At 39.0% G+C, this 18,565-nt stretch overlaps 1 protein-coding gene across 6 annotated transcripts in view; it reads right to left on the bottom strand.

Moving 5' to 3' along the window:
• Positions 1-5,447: 5,447 nt before the first annotated feature.
• Positions 5,448-18,565, bottom strand: part of pdlim2 (PDZ and LIM domain 2 (mystique)) — a 62,214-nt gene continuing 49,096 nt past the window's right edge. For all 6 annotated transcript variants that reach the window (XM_053236374.1, XM_053236375.1, XM_053236371.1 and 3 more), the window contains 4 exons: positions 17,000-17,121; positions 9,528-9,667; positions 7,166-7,277; positions 5,448-6,692 (listed from right to left, as the gene is read on the bottom strand). In XM_053236374.1, coding sequence (XP_053092349.1) covers positions 6,500-6,692; positions 7,166-7,277; positions 9,528-9,667; positions 17,000-17,121 — 567 coding nt within the window. In that variant the 3' untranslated portion in view covers positions 5,448-6,499. The remainder of the gene's footprint in view (positions 6,693-7,165; positions 7,278-9,527; positions 9,668-16,999; positions 17,122-18,565) is intronic.

Raw genomic sequence — 18,565 nt, 5'->3', positions numbered from 1 at the left:
ACCAGAATCCTGTCATCCGAAACAAAAAGTGTTAGCTCAGTACAAATGGCTGTTATTAGCCTAGCATCACACAACTGAGGTAACCTACCAAATCACTCTTAGCTCTGAGGCATTTTGCTAAAGCATAAAAGACACGGAATAAGGACAAACCCCTTTCTGTGTTTCTTTGACATGTACCAGAACGTTCCTGTCATTAGAAACGAAAAGTGTTAGCTCAGCACAAACGTTCAACAGAAGCCATTTTAGTTTCCACATGCGTGTGGAACCAGAAAATTTGATATTTATGAGCTGATACCATCAAACTGACCCATAAAAAAGGTTTTTCCTAAGTCCACCTTTGTCCACAGACTTGTTTTATTTAAAACCCACAGCTTTTTATTTTTAAAACAAGATCCCCTTTGATATATACGAGAAACAGAGGAAGCGGGAAACCTTAGCTCGCATGTGGACAAAAAAATGGAGGCAGTGTTTTGAAAACGTGAAAAGGTGTGCAGAGAGAGAGAGCGAGACGGATGCAGAGGCCTGATTGAGGCTGATGTGTATGTTCTTCGTGCCACGTTCAGACACGCGAGCATGGCCAGTTCATACAATGGAGCAGTTGTATTCTAGCTAATATAGCAGCAGAGCCGTTTGTTGTTGCTGCACTATGTTGTGGCTACGTCCCAAACCACATAGTAGCGCACTAAATAGTGTATACACACCATATGTCTGCCACATTAGAACTGGCATACAAAATCCAAGTGCCATCGACAGGATAGTAGGATGCGCTTTGGGACATAGCCAGCGTAGCGCGGAAGTTAGTGCAGAGGTTGCTTTTAGGACACACCCATCCCACCGATCCCGCAAATCTTCCTCATCTGGTGCACAGTTTCCTTTTAAAAATGTCACGTCCCGAAACTGCACATTACATCAAATTGTACTTAATGGCATCCAGACAAACTTTTATGTCGTTCCAACATTCTCTCCCTCTCCCTCTCTCTCTCTCTCGTATCGCTGCAAAGGCAATCTCTCTCTCCGTTCCACATCTGGAGTCCATTCCAGGTGGACTAGAGAAAGGGAACATTGAGGGAAGGAGGCAGGAAGAAGGGGAAGAGGAAAAATAATCCAGTGGACAAGAATGCAACAAAAGGCTATATAGGTGTGAAAGTGCAGCCATGTTGCTTTTGGAAAATCGCCTACAATAACCATTCTGTTGTTGAGCAAACGTGGAAGAGTGGAGTATAAAACACATGATAACTCAGGATCGACACTTTATTTCAGAGTATCAGCCTGATTTCTTTATGTTTTTGGGACAATCTATGGCACATACAATGCTGAAGTGCTAATCAGTCATTAGTTATGTAGGCCTTTATCCTTATATTAATGCTTAGAAGTGCTTAGATACAGGTAACCTGAGAGGGCCCAGAAGGCACCATAGTGTTTTCCATCCAATTAAAAGCAGTATTTGAAGATTGCTTTCATTTCATTCATCATACAACAGGATGTAGTAAATGCCAAATGTCAGTCTTATGGCCTGCAGCCCAGTGGTGTAACCAGGAACTAATTTCAGCAGGGGGATGAAGGAATATACTAAATAAAATCACGACACGATCTGTATAATTATATTGATGAGTGTGACACACACACATGTAGGAGGTTGTCAGACGGTAGTAGGAGAGGTGATGGCACAAGTCTCGCCATATTAATAACACTGCCATAAAATTGCTTTATGACACTTAAACTGAAAGTGATTAAAATAACATGCTAGCAATAGGAGAAGATAACATTATATACTGTAAAACCAGAAGTTTTTCTCCTTCTGCAGTACTTCATTGGCGGTCACCTCAATATCTCTAAGCTCAGAGTGTAGCACAAACAGGAAACATACACGATACCGATCGGTTATCCGTGTTTCTCACTATAGCAGCCAGGAAAATGTGATTAAACAAAGGAAGAGATGTGTTAGTTTGATTGTGGAGGTTAAATACGGAGGAATTATGATTTATAATGACCAATGTCCATTTATGAACATCATTAGCACAATTACTGCACAAAACATGTTAATTGACATGTATACAATTAGTTACGCTGTATGTGTTATGTTAACCACCCATGAATAAGCATTAGGAACAATTATAAAATATTTCAAACCCAAAATCCCTCCAACTACACCTCAGCTTTGTGAGCTATGTCCTTAAAGCTATATCCTTAAAGGAAAAATCCATCCTGAACGACTTGTATATTAATCTTTATAATTAGTATGCGATCTTAAATGGCATCTAATGTTTATTTTGTAATGAATTTCTGAGTTGACTCAAAATTATTAGTTTAGTTTCAAAACATTGGTCTATTTTCACTTTGGTTAATGGTTTCCTACATTACCCATAATGTCAATCAACTACCTGCTAATAGTGGTGCTGGTGAGAATTCATTTTTATCTAAAATGAGTGATGCGGCAGCACTTTAGTCCTTTAGTCTGTCCACCACACTCTTCATCTCACAGATTGCTGACTAGACAAGCTGAATCTCTGCTGTAACTCAGTGCAACTGCATCATATAGCTGAACTGCATCCTGGAACATCGAGTTCGACGTTTACAGCAACTTCTATACTACATTCTACGCTGGATTTCTCATTAATATGGCCTTGAATGTCGCTGGAAAATGGCGAGTGAGAAAAGAAGCTCTTTCTCTTTTGTTTGTAGGAGCTAACAGTGAAACCTGACTTATCCCTTGGTGACATGTGCTAGCAATATCAATGTCCTCCCATGACATCAGCACAACACGCGACCGCTAACATCTCACAGGAATAGCAAAAATACAACACTGACCAACAAATTAGCACCTGAATTGCTAAACACATCACAACTATTTCAATATATACATCGTTCATGTGTTTTATGGTGGACTTTTTCTTTAAGCAATGGACCACTTGTTTAGATTAAAAACATCATGGAGGCTGTCTGAGACCTGCAGAGACAGAAAGTCCAAGTCTGCCCAAGAACTGCACCAGGTTCTCCATAATCTTCTTCAGGACATGAAAGACAAACCTCCATCCTAAAATTCTGTTTCTGGGAAAGCTAATCAATCTGTCTGGTTTTGGAGTGACATCACTTCCTCACAGAGAAACGAACAGGCAGCCAACAAGTATATAAACAACTCTTTGTGAAAACTTCTTTTGAGCTCTGAGATGTAGCCAGAGATGGAGCAGAAAGGTTTAAGCAGTACCTTCATGAAAGAACACTGCCACCTAGTGGTGTGGGTGTGTGTTTTACACTTATGCCCATATTGCATTACAATTTACATTGTTGTTAGTTATTTATCTGTAAGTTATTTATCTTGCAGGTGATTGTTGAAGGGCATGGATTTTGCCTGAAATTTTTCTTTCTTGAACATTTATTAGCATTGTAGTGTTGGTGCAGACAATTGGAAACTGAATGTCCTGAGTGACTACATTAAATATAAATGTAACGTCCACTATTAGTCAGGCAAAAATATTTGACCACGGCAGGAGTGTGACTGGTCACCAGCACCATTAGGCTCATTTGTGCTGTGTAGAGCCTGAGGCTGCCGGAGAAACACATTCCAATTGGGTGTTTTGTTGCTTCCCATCAGGGAGTGACAACCATCTGATTACACACCCATTAGGCCACTCAGTGGAGCGCACTTCCTGCTGTTAGATGGAGTCAGAGCACCGCGCCTCAACGGGGATTTCTGGGAAAAGATTGATTGCAGAGATGGCTGTTAGCACATGTGGGACTCGGACACAGACAAGAGGGCAGTGTTAAGCAAGCTCAAGTTAGCCAATAGCGTTTAGACCTGAAGGAAGGGGAAATCAAAGTCGTTCATCTCTGACAAAACAGTTTAAGCTGTTGAGTTTTATAAATGTGTGCATGAACATAAACACTGAACTTAATAAACTGAAGGGTGATTCCACAACTGAGGTGCTATTTGTATCTCACTGACATTCCATTTACAAATATGCAAGTATATTATAGATAAATAATTGAAAACATTAATAAAAGTATGGAGTCACTTTCTAATAGAACTGTGTACTGGTCGGCGCTGCACTGGGACTTGCTGTGCTCATTGTCTATCTCAGCAGTCATTGTGCTGTCTTGTGCTGTCTGCACATGTTTGCACTTGTGCACTGTATGTATAAATTTATGTAGTCCCTTGTCATTCTGTGTTGTTCTGTGTTTGTCTTATGTAGCACCTTGGTCCCTTACCTTGAAATATAATCATTAAAAATCATATTAATTTTGTGTTAATGTGTAAATCTCATACTCCTTCTCCAAGAGTCATCCATTTTAGGTCATGAAAATCGTACATTTTAGTTTCCCACAACATTCACTCTACTTTGTTACCTATACACATACATTCCTTTGAAACATTTGGAAAATTCCACACAAAATATTCATGTTCAAAAGGAAGTCGACTCATTGGAAGTCAAAGCATCTCCAAAACCCTGGAGCATCTCCAAAACCCTTGGTTAAATGCACATTTTCTTATATTTAATGTTGGAAAATATAAAAAATAACAATAATTTAAGTTACAAGGGCTGAATGGCACCCAAAATATGGAATCCAAACTGTAAATTAATTTGCAGGACTAAGCTTTTGGGGGTAAAAAAGAAAATCACTATTTTTTCACCACAAAAGCATTGGTTTTAAAGTAGTCTAGTATTAAAAGTCCTCTAATCTTATAGCTTTCTTTATACAAAATGAAAGCATATCAGAGAATATATGCTAAACACAAGAATACATTCAGACAGAGGCAAGCGCATGTGTAAAATAAAGTCTAACTCTTCCTCATTACAGTGCCTCTGTGGCCCTCTAGTGATCAAACGAAGAGGAGAAGCACGGATTTCACAGCCCACAGGAGCGATGCCCAGTGATAATAAAGATTAACTTAAGAAATAAAGTAAACCTCACTGCAAAGAATATCCTAGCAAGTAACATATCTTAAATATAGAGATACATTTATTTCTTATAATATTCTAAAATAAATAGATAAATATTAAGCCTATTTCCTAACAACTGTAGTCATATTAAGATCAAACTGATTCTGTTGGCAGATCATTCTGGAATAAAACCCTTATGGAAAAATTCAGTGTTATGTGCAAGTAACCACACAAGTGACATCATGTGTATAATATGCGGTGAATAAAACCAGGCTGTAGTGGTTACCATGGATGCCACACGCTGTCCCAGGAATCAGGAGAGAGATTTCTAGGAAACAAAACAATTAACAAGCAAACTATCTCTCACCGGCTAAGCTGAAATAAACAGTTGCATTTCTGTTTCCCAACCACAAACTTCACGTTTCTCCGGAAAAAATACTAGACAGACATTTATATTGTGTACAGCTTCCTCATCTGTAGAAACTTAATCACTGTTAATGTGATCATTGCTTTTTTAAAAGCTTAGAAACACCTAATCACTGAATAAGCAGCCACTCACTCACTCAATCATTTACGTCAGGAAATTTTATATTTGAAAAGGAAAAAGGTGAGGAAAGCACAGCTAACATTACAATTCACAACATAACTTTTCAGAAGCCATCCATCAAACAAGTCACCAGTGGTGGAGTTGTGTGTATGAAAATATGCCACTTGTGTGAAGGCCAGTATTAAAAAATAATCTGGCTTTATGTTTATGCACACACTTTCATTTCCATCATATCAAAATGATGTGTACTCAGTATCAAGTTTGACATGAACGGAAACATACACATATAAACCTATCCACTATCATTCTACATATATATATCCATAAAGAGAAAATACACATATTTACATAAACATGTTATTATTCATATTGCTTTGATATACATTTCCCTTGTAGATGGAAAAAAAAAGTAAATGAAAAGATGAAAAATCAGGGCTGCCCAAAACATTTTAAGTCAATGGGCTGGAATCTGATCCATGGATACAACTGCTGCAGTTCCTGTTGGTAAATTTGGGCCACTATGTGAGCAGCCCTGAAATAAATGGTTGTGCTTATACAAGAGGAATGTGTGTTTGTATGCGCGTTTCTGCATATATGATTGGCAAAATACTTTCAACATCTTTTTTATAAGAAACCAATAATCATTCAAAAACGATGGCTAAATTAAACTTGATTGCGCACACAAACACACAGTGGAAACCAGTCCTGTGTGCACTATACATTTCTTGTGATGAATATAATTATATTAAGCAGATCCCGGTTTTGTACATTTCAGTGAAACCCAACCGAAGTTTTAAATGAATCCATGGTAGAGATAATGAAACAAAAGCCTAATACAATGTGAAGAACTGGCAAGCAAGGCTTAAAGCGTAGGATACTCGCTGTACTGGCTTACACACCACCTCATCCCCTCCCAGAGTCAACAGCTAGCACACTTCACATGCAGCTAAAGAGGTAGAGGGTGCTCTTCCTCTAAAGCAAAAGGAAGCTGTGTGTTCTGTGCAGGCTACTCAGAGTTCGCTGTGCTCTCTGTGCTGGAAGGAGTGAGGGAGGGAGTGAGACAGCAGACGCTTCAGTGGTGAGGGGAGATGGGGTGGCGGTAGCCCGCACCAGGCCCCTGATAGCGTTGGCGTGCATGCTTCTCGCAGAACAGCTCATCTCCCACCCAGAAGTGGCCTCGCATCTTCAGGTTGAGGCCGCAGTCTGTGCACGTGTAGCACTCAGGGTGACGGAAACGCTCGTCCATGATCCTCACCGCCTGGGTGCTGTAACACAACCCAATTACACATCATACATTCTACATACAAAAATCAATCATGTTTTTTGTTTTTGATATATCAGATTTAAGCATCAGCTTAGAGCTACCATATTCTTGTATTCTTTCTTTTCCTTACAGTAACTTCTGCTTCAGCTTTTAAAGTAGATTTGTTAATAGATTTTTAGGATACTCAGATTTTCTTATGTAAGGAATAAAAGATGACTAAGCTAAATCAACTACTAAGACTTCCTATTCCTTTTCCAAGAGCGTCACTAATTCTAGAGCGATTTGTATTTGAACCTAACCTGGTACCTCACACCCATAGGCGTGCCTGTTTTTTTTTTTTTTTTTTTTTTTTTTAAACAGTATAACAAACACCTTCACACGCAAAATCAGCAATACTCCCAGTGTTTCTCTCTTACACAATGACTATCAAGTGTTTCTCTCTTACACAATGACTATCAAGTGTTTCTCTCTTACACAATGTTGTTGCCACATTTTTCACAGGTGTGGTATTTCTGGACCCCAGCGACAGACGAAATCGGCTTCGGTGGGTTTGGTGACAGCTTCCCTGGAAACCTGAGAGCAGCCTCTGTTTAAAAAGAAAATAAACAAACAAACAAAAAAACACACATTTAAACTAAATCCTAAAAACTTGGATCACACTTATTTATCAGGTGTTCATCTGTGATGATCTCATTTCAAAAGAAGTGAACTGGCAGAACTTGCTTTTATGCTGATACAGTTTGCGTGCTGATTAGGGTTGCTAATGATTAATCAAAAGTCGATTAACTGTTGCTCAGAACTTAGTTGACTACTTTATCAGATTCTGTCTTTCAGTCTTGTAATAAGCTAATTCAACACTATTTCAATGTTGAGTTTAGTTTAACACAAATTAATTGTCATAATATTAAATTCTACACAAGGGGTCGCAATGCAATTGTTGACCAAACAATGCAGCAAGAACCTAGGTACCAATGACATCAGTCAGTAGTCTGATATCATTTCATTTCATTTCAAGTAATTTCATTAATCTTTTTGCAAATAATAATAATAATAATAATAATTCTTATCATTATTATTAAGTAATATATTTACTGGGAATCAGTGGGCCACATGCAGTGGGCCACATGCTTTAGTAGCAACTGCAACAAACTGAATATTTAATTCACTGATGCACTAACACACATGATCAAAAAAAAAAAAAAGACAATGAAAGCCTTTATCCACCATCCTTTGTGCTGTGTATAAGAGCTGAATGACTAAATAGTAAAATATGTCCATACTCTGTCAAACAGTTCCATGCTTTTCCACAACAAAATCAGGCAAATCTGTTTGGTTCCAGCACTAAAACGCTGGAATGCTTGAACTGGTGACGTCAAGTGCCTTGAGGCAGTATCGTTTTGTCACCATAATTTGGGCAAGTTATTTTCATGACCACATTTAAAATATGATGTGAAACGAAATATTTCAACTGTCATCAACGTTCTGAGGAGAAAGCAACAAAGTAAATAGGACACACATTTCTTAAACAAAAGTTTCTTTGAGCAGATACACACCGAGAATAAACAGCTGAGTAATAATTCAATTCAATTCAAAAGCTTTATTGTCTGTCCCAAACAGGGTAGAAAATTGTCTTTAGACAAAAGGCTCAACACACAAACAATACAAATAATCATCACAACAAAACTACATTACATACTTCACAACTATAATAATAATACATAAAAAATTCATTTTAAGATCCTATTTAAAATGCCAATCGCAGTTGGGATAAAGGTCTTCTTATACTAGGCCCTTGTCACTAAAGGCACTTTATACCGTCTGCCAGAGGGAAGTAACTGGAAAGAACTATACAGGGGATGAGAAGAGTCTCCCACAATAACAGACGCTTTCCTTTTTAAAGAGATCAGTGAGAGGTGTTTGTCTCTCACCAATTATTTTACTCGCCACATTTATAATCCTTAAAAATTTGTTTTTGCTTTTAACAGAAAGAGAGTTAAACCAGAATACAATATTAAAAATAAGAACAGATTCGATAAGTGATTTATATACAACCATCAAAATGTCCTTTTCAATGTTAAAACTCCTCAGTTTTCTCAATAAGCCAAACGTTGATAAGCCTTTTTAAAAACATTGTCTGAATGCTTATCAAATGAAAATTGGGAGTCAATCATAAAAGCTGCATCAGGGGCCTGTCTGCCATGGATGATTGTTTTCTCTGATGATATCGGAGTATAGACACTTGAGCATTTGAATCTGGATGGTAAAATATGTTCACGCGCATTCAGAGTTGCTGGGACATTTACTTTGCACATTACGATGTCCGATTATGTAATGGATCGTCTCTTAAACCGGTGAATCATGGGCCAGAAAAGCATCTAAATATCACTAATACATGTCCTAAATGAGGGGGAAAAATAATTATTTAAAATGCTAATTTTTCCCATTTGGCCTCCACTCTCTTCTTTTTTCTGAGATGGACTTAAGAGCTCCTCTCCGGTGATCACTGAGACACCTGATATGCCAAGTAGATTGTTTCTGCATCATAAAAGTGCTGTTGCTGCACAGTCGTGAGGTGAGTATAAAGAATGCTCACACACATGCTCACACATGCCCAGACTGAACCCAAGGTCAAGTATTAGACTTGACTTCACAGATAAAAGACAGACTTTAATACTCAGGTACTTTAAGGTTATTTTATGATGCATTTGGACAAAAGGTTGCAGTGACTTTGAGCTTTATGTCCCAATTTTTACATGTTGGACTAATTTGAATGTTCTCTATTTAGGCAGTTAGGAATTGTTGTGTGTGTGTGTGTGTGTGTGTGTGTGTGTTTCACCTTTCTCATCAGCCTCCAACACCTCTTGCAGCATTTTGAAGGTGCTGGACTGGCGAGGAGCTGCACGTGACTCCTTGTTCTCCTGAATCATCTTGTAGACCTCTGATTCACGATCGAACCGCTGCATCGCAAAGTCCGAGCTAGCAAACAGGGACACAGGCACAGACAGAGAGACAGACACGTGGACACAGACAGACAAGGGACAGAAGGTAATTAAACATTAGGACCCAGTGTCTGAAATCTAAATCAGTCATTAAACAGACAGATCAGTATCAGTACAAGTAGTGTATGTTCACTGCAAAAGTCATTCATAATGGACATTTATATTCCTAAAGTTTAACAGTACTGCCGCTACATTTAAGCCAAAAGGAAATGAGTGCTGTGGGAGAACAGGGCCTAAAGCAGTGATCTTATAACCCCATCACATCAACTCTGGCTCATGGAAAAGCCTGTACGCCTGCATAGTTTCTGCTGCACATACAAACTGCAGATCAACATGGTAAAGACTGATAAGACCTCTATCTATACCTTACAGACAGACTGGTATTCATAAAACACAGCTAAAAATACATTATAAAAACAAAAGCCTGCGCAGTTCCTGGGAATTAACCACAAATGACCTTTTTTACTTTTTTATCCATTTTGTCAAAATCATTTTGTCAATTCAATGAATTGAGGCAGTGGTCAGTAGCAAAAAAAAATAATACAAGGAAACACATTCCTGTCTACATCTCTGTATACATTTACTTAAAAAAAAAACACCACTGTGATTGAAATCATTTAAAGATGTATAATGTGAGTATACACTGCTAATGGTAACAAAACACTAAATAGTTTTGAATTGTGAATACATTCCAGACAGGAGGAAAAAAAAGCCCTCACATATCGGATTTATTTAAATATTCTCCTCACATGATTTTACAGTTGCTGTGGTTTCAGTGTCTCTCAAATGTGGGATCAATTGAAAAATTTGCACTTTTCTCCAAATTTTCTCCACTTGTTTCTATGAACTATAAACAATGAACTATAAAGCCAGACAATAACTATGATTAAAGGTTGCTGTGACTACACGTGAATATTGCAGTCTTTACTCATCCTGCTTTGGTATAATTTCAGTTTTAGGGTTTCGCTTATGAAGACTGAAGTCTTAGTTTTAGTATGCACTGTTTGAAGGAACAACCAATCATCTTCAAGCATTAGATTAGTACAAACATTAGATTAGTTCACGCCAACATTCTAAATATATTCTGTCATCACGAAGATAAGAAAAGAGTGACATGAGAGAAGCCTTTAATGCTGTAATAGAGCCATTTGAAAAAGAAAAGTGTTCATTCAGTGTTCTCAGAAAAGAGAAAAGCACAGGTTCTGTAATCACTGCTTGGCCCCTTTCCTTTGAAAACATGTGTTTGTTTCAAACCATTTCCTCCAGTGTTTGGAACAAGAGACCTTTGAGAAATGTCTGAGAACAGCCTCTTGCCAGCACTAATTTGATGCTAACCAGAATCAAGTGAAGTTAAAGAGATACTGCATTGTTCTGCCCTCACGGTCATGCAAGTTATGTCCGTATTAATATTAAAATGAAAAAACAAAAGGCAGAAAAGAAAAGAAATTCGAAACCACTTGTTGAACAAAACCGTCTGTCCTGGATGACCTTCATTCCTTGTTTCCTGCTGTATGCATAATGTTTGAGTTTCATGTAGTCACCTGCAGTGTGTGTCAGTTTGGAATGAATCTTGTATAATGCAATGTTTTTGTATATTAATGAAATAAAAAGGAAAAGAAAATGTGATCATATTTGTCTGGGCTATGATTGTCATGGGTTGAACTTTTCACTGTATAATGATCTAGTTTAAAAGTTTCACGGTATTAATCGGCCATTTACAAACATACATGCTGGTAGTGAAAATTAAAGGAATAAATTTTGAGGGGGATTTTTTTCCTATTATTCTCCCTTCTAGCTCTCCCCTATCATATGACAGCTACCAACTGGGGAGGCTGAAGGAGAACACGTGCTTCCCCTGAGACATGTGAAGACAGCCATCCACATGTTTTCAAACTGTTGCTCTTGCTGCATCACAGGGCAGTGCAACACACTGCGCTATCTGCCTTCTTCAGCATACATGAGCCCACAGATGCCTACGATTAGCTAGGCGCATTGTGCTTGACGGGAGGAAAAAGTATAGGCACCCACCCACCCAGAGAGCAATTCCAGCCATGGAAGGTTATGACATCGTTAGGATTCAACTTCACAATCTCCTGACTAAAGGACAAATACTTTTCTATTGCACCACTTGGGAACTCTCTGCACATCCTTGTGCACATAGCAAAATAAATAGGTAAGTAAGTAAGTAAATAAATAAATAAACCCACAAAAACAAACAAAAAAATTAATTAATTGATTTTCTTGTCTTATTTTTGAGAATGACTTTTCCATAATGTCTCTTATGCTGTCAAAATTTATCACGTTGTTGTTAAAGTCCAGCTACCGTGGCAGTGTGCAGCACTGCTTAGCCGACAATAGATAGTTCCTTCATTTAGTTCTGGTGAGCTACGCTGTGCTCTTCCATGTGTCATGATAAAGTTATGAACATGCTAGAAGCAGCAGCAGTAGCAACAACGTAAGGGTTTTCAGTGCTGTCCATGTCCCCTGTGCAGCGAAAAAGAGGTTGCTGTAGTATGATTTGGGAAGAGTCCAGTGTTTGGGGAGCCACAGCTGGACACAAAAGAGATGAGAACCACTGGGCTAAGACACTTGATTGGGTTAAAAAAAAGCTGAAAGAGTGAAACATGCATTTCAATAAGTATTTGGAAATTATTTGAAAGTCAGGGGTGAGGTAACTGTCCAATCATACACCTTGACAGCGTAATAACCCTAGCGTTGGTGTTAGCAGGCTGATGCATTGTGTTACAGAGATTTAAGCTCTCAGATGGCACACTGATACTTTCCCACTGCGGCTCCTCCGTATTCGCTACAACTAAACCACTCACTCATGGTCAGCCATTTCTAACCGTAAAAAAAACACCAAGATGTGATATTTCTCCTCTATATCACTACACTCTCCATTCATCGCTCACTTTCCATTAACTCTCCTTTCACGCCTCTGTGGTTAACAGCAGGTTTTGAGTGATGCAAATGGAAGTGAGGCAGAGTGCGCGCAGTTTGAAAGCAGTCACTGGTCTGCAGTAAGTTTGAGTGCTTTCGTCAGCGCTGTACTGCTGAAATAAAACTACAGGTTATGGTTAGCATAAATCCTGAACACATGCGGGGGACTAATTAGAATGATATAATGAGTAGGCTACCGCCTCTCCATAAAGAACAAACAGCCTGTTGCTAACACACATACATGCTGCGTAAACTCGTTCATCCTGATCTTAAGGACACGACTGGTTTTGGTTTGACAATATTTAACATGCGGGCACAACCTGTTTTTTTTTCTTGGTACTGACAGCAGTCACAGACCTAGAGAAAAAAAAATTACTGAACCTTTTATATTGCTTTATACCAAACAGCAGCTCTGACAATAGTGCCACAGTAAAAAACAAAACAAAACAAAAAAAACAAAACCTGGTGTACTTTTGACCAAATATCCTGTATAATCATGACCCTCTTAACTCCAGGAAAACCATTTTGCATTATCTAAAAACTTCAGTAAAGCTTTTGCCTGGTTTAACACACAACAAGGCCATAATACTACTCAGAAATCCACAGATTCAACTGAGCATGTAAAGCACTTATGCTTTTAACAGGAGATCCTTTATAAATCATTATGAGCACTATTGCTGCTAATCTCCAGGGGAATGTAAAAGCAGTGAATGTTATTCAGTGAATAAAGTAGACCAGTATAAAGTCTCTAATATTAAAATCCTCATGAATGTGTGTGTGTGTGCGTATGTGGATGTGCAATATCTGCTGCTCCAGTGACAGACGTTGATTGTGTATGTGGGTGTGGTCCTCATCCCTAGAAACCTGCATAACAAGTAGCCAATACTTTGCATGTTTTTCTCTATGAGTATGCGTTCCCTGTAAGATCTATCTGTTGAAAACATGGAATGAGAAACCATCACGAGACATGTACGAGAGACCAGAAGCAGGAGGGGGGGGTGACGAGAGAAAAGACGACGACACACACGCACTGTGTCTGAAATCATTCGCTCGTTCAGTATTTACCATGTTGACTGTTCTATATAGAGCTCTATAACAGGCAGATATGTAAGAATTAGAACAGAGGCATGTTGATGAAGAAAAATAATGATGGAATGGTATGATGAGGCCTGATGCGAAACAGGGTTACTGTTACCACCCCAAAGTTGATTATTTTCCTATAACATCACATCCTGAAGTGTTTTATTCCACTTACTGCACAGCAATTTGATTGCAATTATTTGTTTATTAAAGACATGGTGGAAAACATAGTCCAAAAGCTTTACCTCTGACTGTTATAAGCACTGACTCTGGAGACTCCTTCCATAAAATAAATGTCTTTACACAAAAAGTCACATCAATAATTTTTTAATTTGTTTATTATTAGCTTTAATGAATATGGCGCGTCCACAAAACAAGCATGCATTAATATAAACCCGAGATTTGAATTGCAGCTGGAACTACTGTACAAGCTGCTGCTGGAGAAAATTAAAACACCATCAGTTTTGAAAATTCATCAGCATGTTGGTATAAAATATATAACAATCAAGAGAAAGAGTCATAAGATAGAGATATTGGACAGATATGAACATTGGAGAGGGAGAAATAAGATTAGAGATTACAGTGATTGAGAAACAGATATATAGATAGATTAGATATAAGAGATAAGCTAAAGAAGAATGAATGGGAGAGAACAGAGAGCAATTTAAGCAATATTTGCATAGACAGATAGTTTATGAGATGGCTGTAGAGCGAGACAAGTTACAGAAATGAAGAGAGATAAATATGCAGAAAGATGTATTTAGTGAGAAATAGTAGAGAGAGTTACAGATATAGACAGAGATGGGTGGACAGATAAATTAAATGGAACGAGAGATTAGAAAGATAAATAAATGGATAGACAGGAGGATGAGATGGGCTGTAAATCTCCAGATCCAGATTGGATGCAGCCATATTCTGTGAAAAATGCCCCAAATTAAATCCAGATCCACAGACTCACTTTCCCCCCTTTTTCGTCTGCGAGCCCTCCCAAGCTATCCCTTTCCTCTCCTCTTGCTCCTCCTTCACTCGCTTTCTACCCTGAGATGGTAAGGTACAGCACTGAAATCCCCAAGAACGTGCACACTTACGTCAATACCAGAAGTGACGGCAAGAACGGCACAGCAAGACAGACGTCCAGACAGAGAGAGAGAAAAAACAAAGCATCTAATATGACGGATTAGGAGCTCATGCATTGTAAGCTATTTTACTGATTATGTCCTGTAGCTGCTTCAGTCTGCTGGTGCATGTTACAATCTCGTGAAAACACACCTAGCTAAACAGGCTTCAAACAAAACCCAGTCAAAACAGAAGACAGCATCACAGCCTGAAAAGAGCAGAGAGAGGAGAAGCCAAAGAAGTGCTTGTACTAACTCAGGACACTTCCAAAATATTATGTCTAGAAACCTGTGCTGAGCAAAGTTACACACTTACCTCAAAGACACAGAGCAAATCCTTTACAGCTACGACCAAACAGACTTCAGTGGCAACCTTACACACATACACACCTAAACCTGACTCAAGAGTGCACACACTCACATGTAAGCTTAAGCTCATTTACACAACTAAACACACACCCCTTTGCTGAGCTAAACGGAGAGTTTCAGTCTAAAAGGTGTGACTCTTGCATAGGCTCACTGTATAAAGAGGAGGACCTATATGCTGAGCATGGAGTGGGTGGAGCTGGAAGAGTGTGTGCCACAGGAGAGTGTGTACGTGTGTGTACATGTGTGAGTGCGTGTGTGTGTAAAAAGAGGACCAATTAGGGGGAAGAATGAAATAAATCTTTTCAGTTGCGCAGAGAGAATGAGTCAAAGAAAAATGAGAAATTACAAGAAAATTAGAGAGAGAGTGTGAGCACAAGAGAGGGACAGAGAAACAGAAAGAGAGAGACTGTGGGACAGGGAAAGAGACTGAGATGGCACAAAGAGAGAGAGAGAGACAGAGAGAGAGAAACAGCTACAGCCCCCTTCAATAGTATTGGAACGGCAAGGCCATTTTTTTTTTTTTTGTACTATACACTGAAGACATTTGGGTTTGGGATCAGAAGATGAATATGAGATGATGGATCAGAATTTCAGCTTTCATTTCCTGATATTTACATCTAAATGTGTTAAACAATTTAGAATATGGCACCTTTTGTTTGAACCCATACCAAAATATTGGAATATGTGACTGACAGGGGGTTCTTGCTGCCCAGGTGTGTCCTGTTAGATTGATGGTTTAAACAATTAATAGCTCTGAAAGTCTACGCTTGTTTTCTTTTACTCTGGGTTTCACCTGTGAAGACTGCATTTATTGCAAAAATGGAAAAATCAACATGAAGACCAGAGAGCTGTCTATGGGAAAAAGCAAGCCATTCTGTAGCTGAGAAAAGAGGGAAAATCAATCAGAACCATTGCACGAGCATTGGGCATAGCCAATACAACAATTTGGATTGTCCTGATAAAGAAAACACCACTGATGTACTAACAACCAGACCTCGAACAGGTTGGCCAAGGAAAACAACAGCAGTTGATGACAAACATTGTAAGAGCTGTGAAAAAAACCAAACCCAAAAACAAGTCAGTGACATCACTAACAACCTCCACAGGGCAGGGATGAAGGAATCACAATCCACCGCTCAAATAAGACGTCAAGAGCAGAAATATAGAGGCCATACCACAAGACGCAAACCACTCATCAGCAATAGGAATCAGAAGGCCAGATTGGAATTCGCAAAGAAATACAGAAATGAGCCACAAAAGTTCTGGAACCAAGATTAACCTCTACCAAAGCGATGGAAAGGCCAAAGTGTGGAGAAAGAAAGGATCTATACCACAGTGGAGGTAGTGTCATTGCAAGTGAGCGGTATGCAATCAAAAATGAAGTGTTATTTACTTTAATTTACATTAAGACTATCTGGGGTCTGACAGAACCCTGAGACAGAGGAGCTGAAATAAACACTCAAATATCAAGATGTTGTGTGAATTAAGTTACAGGCCAGAATCACGCACGAAGTCACAGCACTGAACAGAAACATGTGCTATGGTTTCTATGTAAACATTCAGAGTCATGCAGACAAGTGAGAATTGAAAATTCAACATACACACAAAGGTCTAAAACAGGAAATCTGTGTGGACATGGTAACAGCAGGTCAGAATAAAAAGAACTATATATTGTAGAAAAAGGTTTCCTCTTGGTTAAGGATAGATTTAAGTCTAACATGGCATTAATTAGCTAGTATTAGTAGTCAGTCAAAGGAAGGTCCTCACAAGGATAGTATTACAAATGTGTGTGCGCGTGTGTGTACCTGTTGCGGCGGGGGGACATGGGTATCTCTCGTTCGATTGGACTATGTGGCGAGTAGCGTTCAGGAGGCGTCGGAGTTCGACTGGACACAGAGTTGCTGCGGAAGTCCACCGTGGAAAACTCCTGAAACCCGACAGAAACACAGCATGGTTACAATGTGAACAGAATAAAAACAACTGAGAAGACATTCCTTAGCACTTTGTCATTTCAGCAGTCCTGTGTATTCCCGGGAGCTGTAGGAAAAGGACAGTTTATAGCGACACAGTTTTGCTTCTCTCATAACAAGCTCCTAACACACTTTAACCTAGTTATTCACTTCTCACTCGCTTGGTACGTTCGGCTTGGGAGTTTGAAGAAATCTAGACCGTCTGGGGAGGCTGAGGAGCAGTTTGGGAAACGGCGGTTTAACTTTCCATCCATGCCATCATTAAGCAAAATGTGTGTGCGCCCTAATGTTTAATCAGTTTTTGGTTTCGGCAAACGAGCTGGAGCGAATGATCAAGACCAAAGGGAATGTGAAACAGTGACTTAATATAGCATACTGATATGGTGACCTCAGTCTATATTAACATTATTAATACAGAACTGCTGTGGGTGTGGGTGTGTGTGCGCGCTTGTTTTTTTTTTATTTTTTATTTTTTATCTTGGTCCCCACAATGATAGGAAGCTGACAGTTTTGACATTGTGGGGACATTTTGCTTGTCCCCACTAAGATTTTTTTTTTTTTTTGGCAGCTGCAACTAAAAAAAACCAAAAGAGCCAAAAAGTTTTCCTTTCAGTTACTGAGGATAAGCTTAGATTTAGGGGTAGCATAGCATTAAGTAGCTAGTTTAATAATGATGTAGCTATTAAGCAGCTAGTTTAATAATCATGTCAATGGATGTCAAACTCCTCATAAGGGGAGTATGACAAATGTTTATTTTTAAAAAAAAAAACAAAAAAAAAAAACACCCGTCCCCCATAGTTAGGCACCTGATATTGTTTAGAAACAATATTGTTCAGAGCACATTGTAGGGATTGAGCAAGAGTTTGTGTGTGTATGTGTTTGTGGTTGGAGGGGTGGGGGTGGGGGTGGGAGTCGTCTGGCTGTTAAGCCAAAATGATCTTTTGTTTCCTGAGGTTAAGTTTAGTCTCAGACAGATCATCATTAACTACAGTAACACACAAGTCAGTGAAAACACTGCGTAATAGTTATAGCAAAGTGAGTGTGTCTGCTTTGTGCTTTGTTAAAGCAAAGTCCTTTACGTCAAGCACACACAGGCTGAGGTGATGAGCTTTAGCGACTTTCTCTGTCACATAACAGAAAACAAAGGTTCATATAAAGCAGAGATAACGAGATAAAGAGACAGAGAGAATCAGGTGGGGAAAAATGAGCGTACACACCTGCCCCACCTGAGGGATGTAGTCTCCATGAGCATTCAGGCATTACATGTTAATCTCATCTTCAAAGGATGAGTAAATCAGCTTATAATCCTGTCTAAAGCTTTAAGCGCGCTCACACTGTCATCGGCTTTGTGGGCCTCACTGTGAGTGAAAGCTTGTCTGCATTCTTGGCATTTAGCACTTC

This window comes from Pangasianodon hypophthalmus, chromosome 8 (assembly GCF_027358585.1).
Source record: "Pangasianodon hypophthalmus isolate fPanHyp1 chromosome 8, fPanHyp1.pri, whole genome shotgun sequence".
Classification (NCBI taxonomy): domain Eukaryota; kingdom Metazoa; phylum Chordata; class Actinopteri; order Siluriformes; family Pangasiidae; genus Pangasianodon; species Pangasianodon hypophthalmus.
This window is presented reverse-complemented; position numbering and strand designations above follow the sequence as displayed.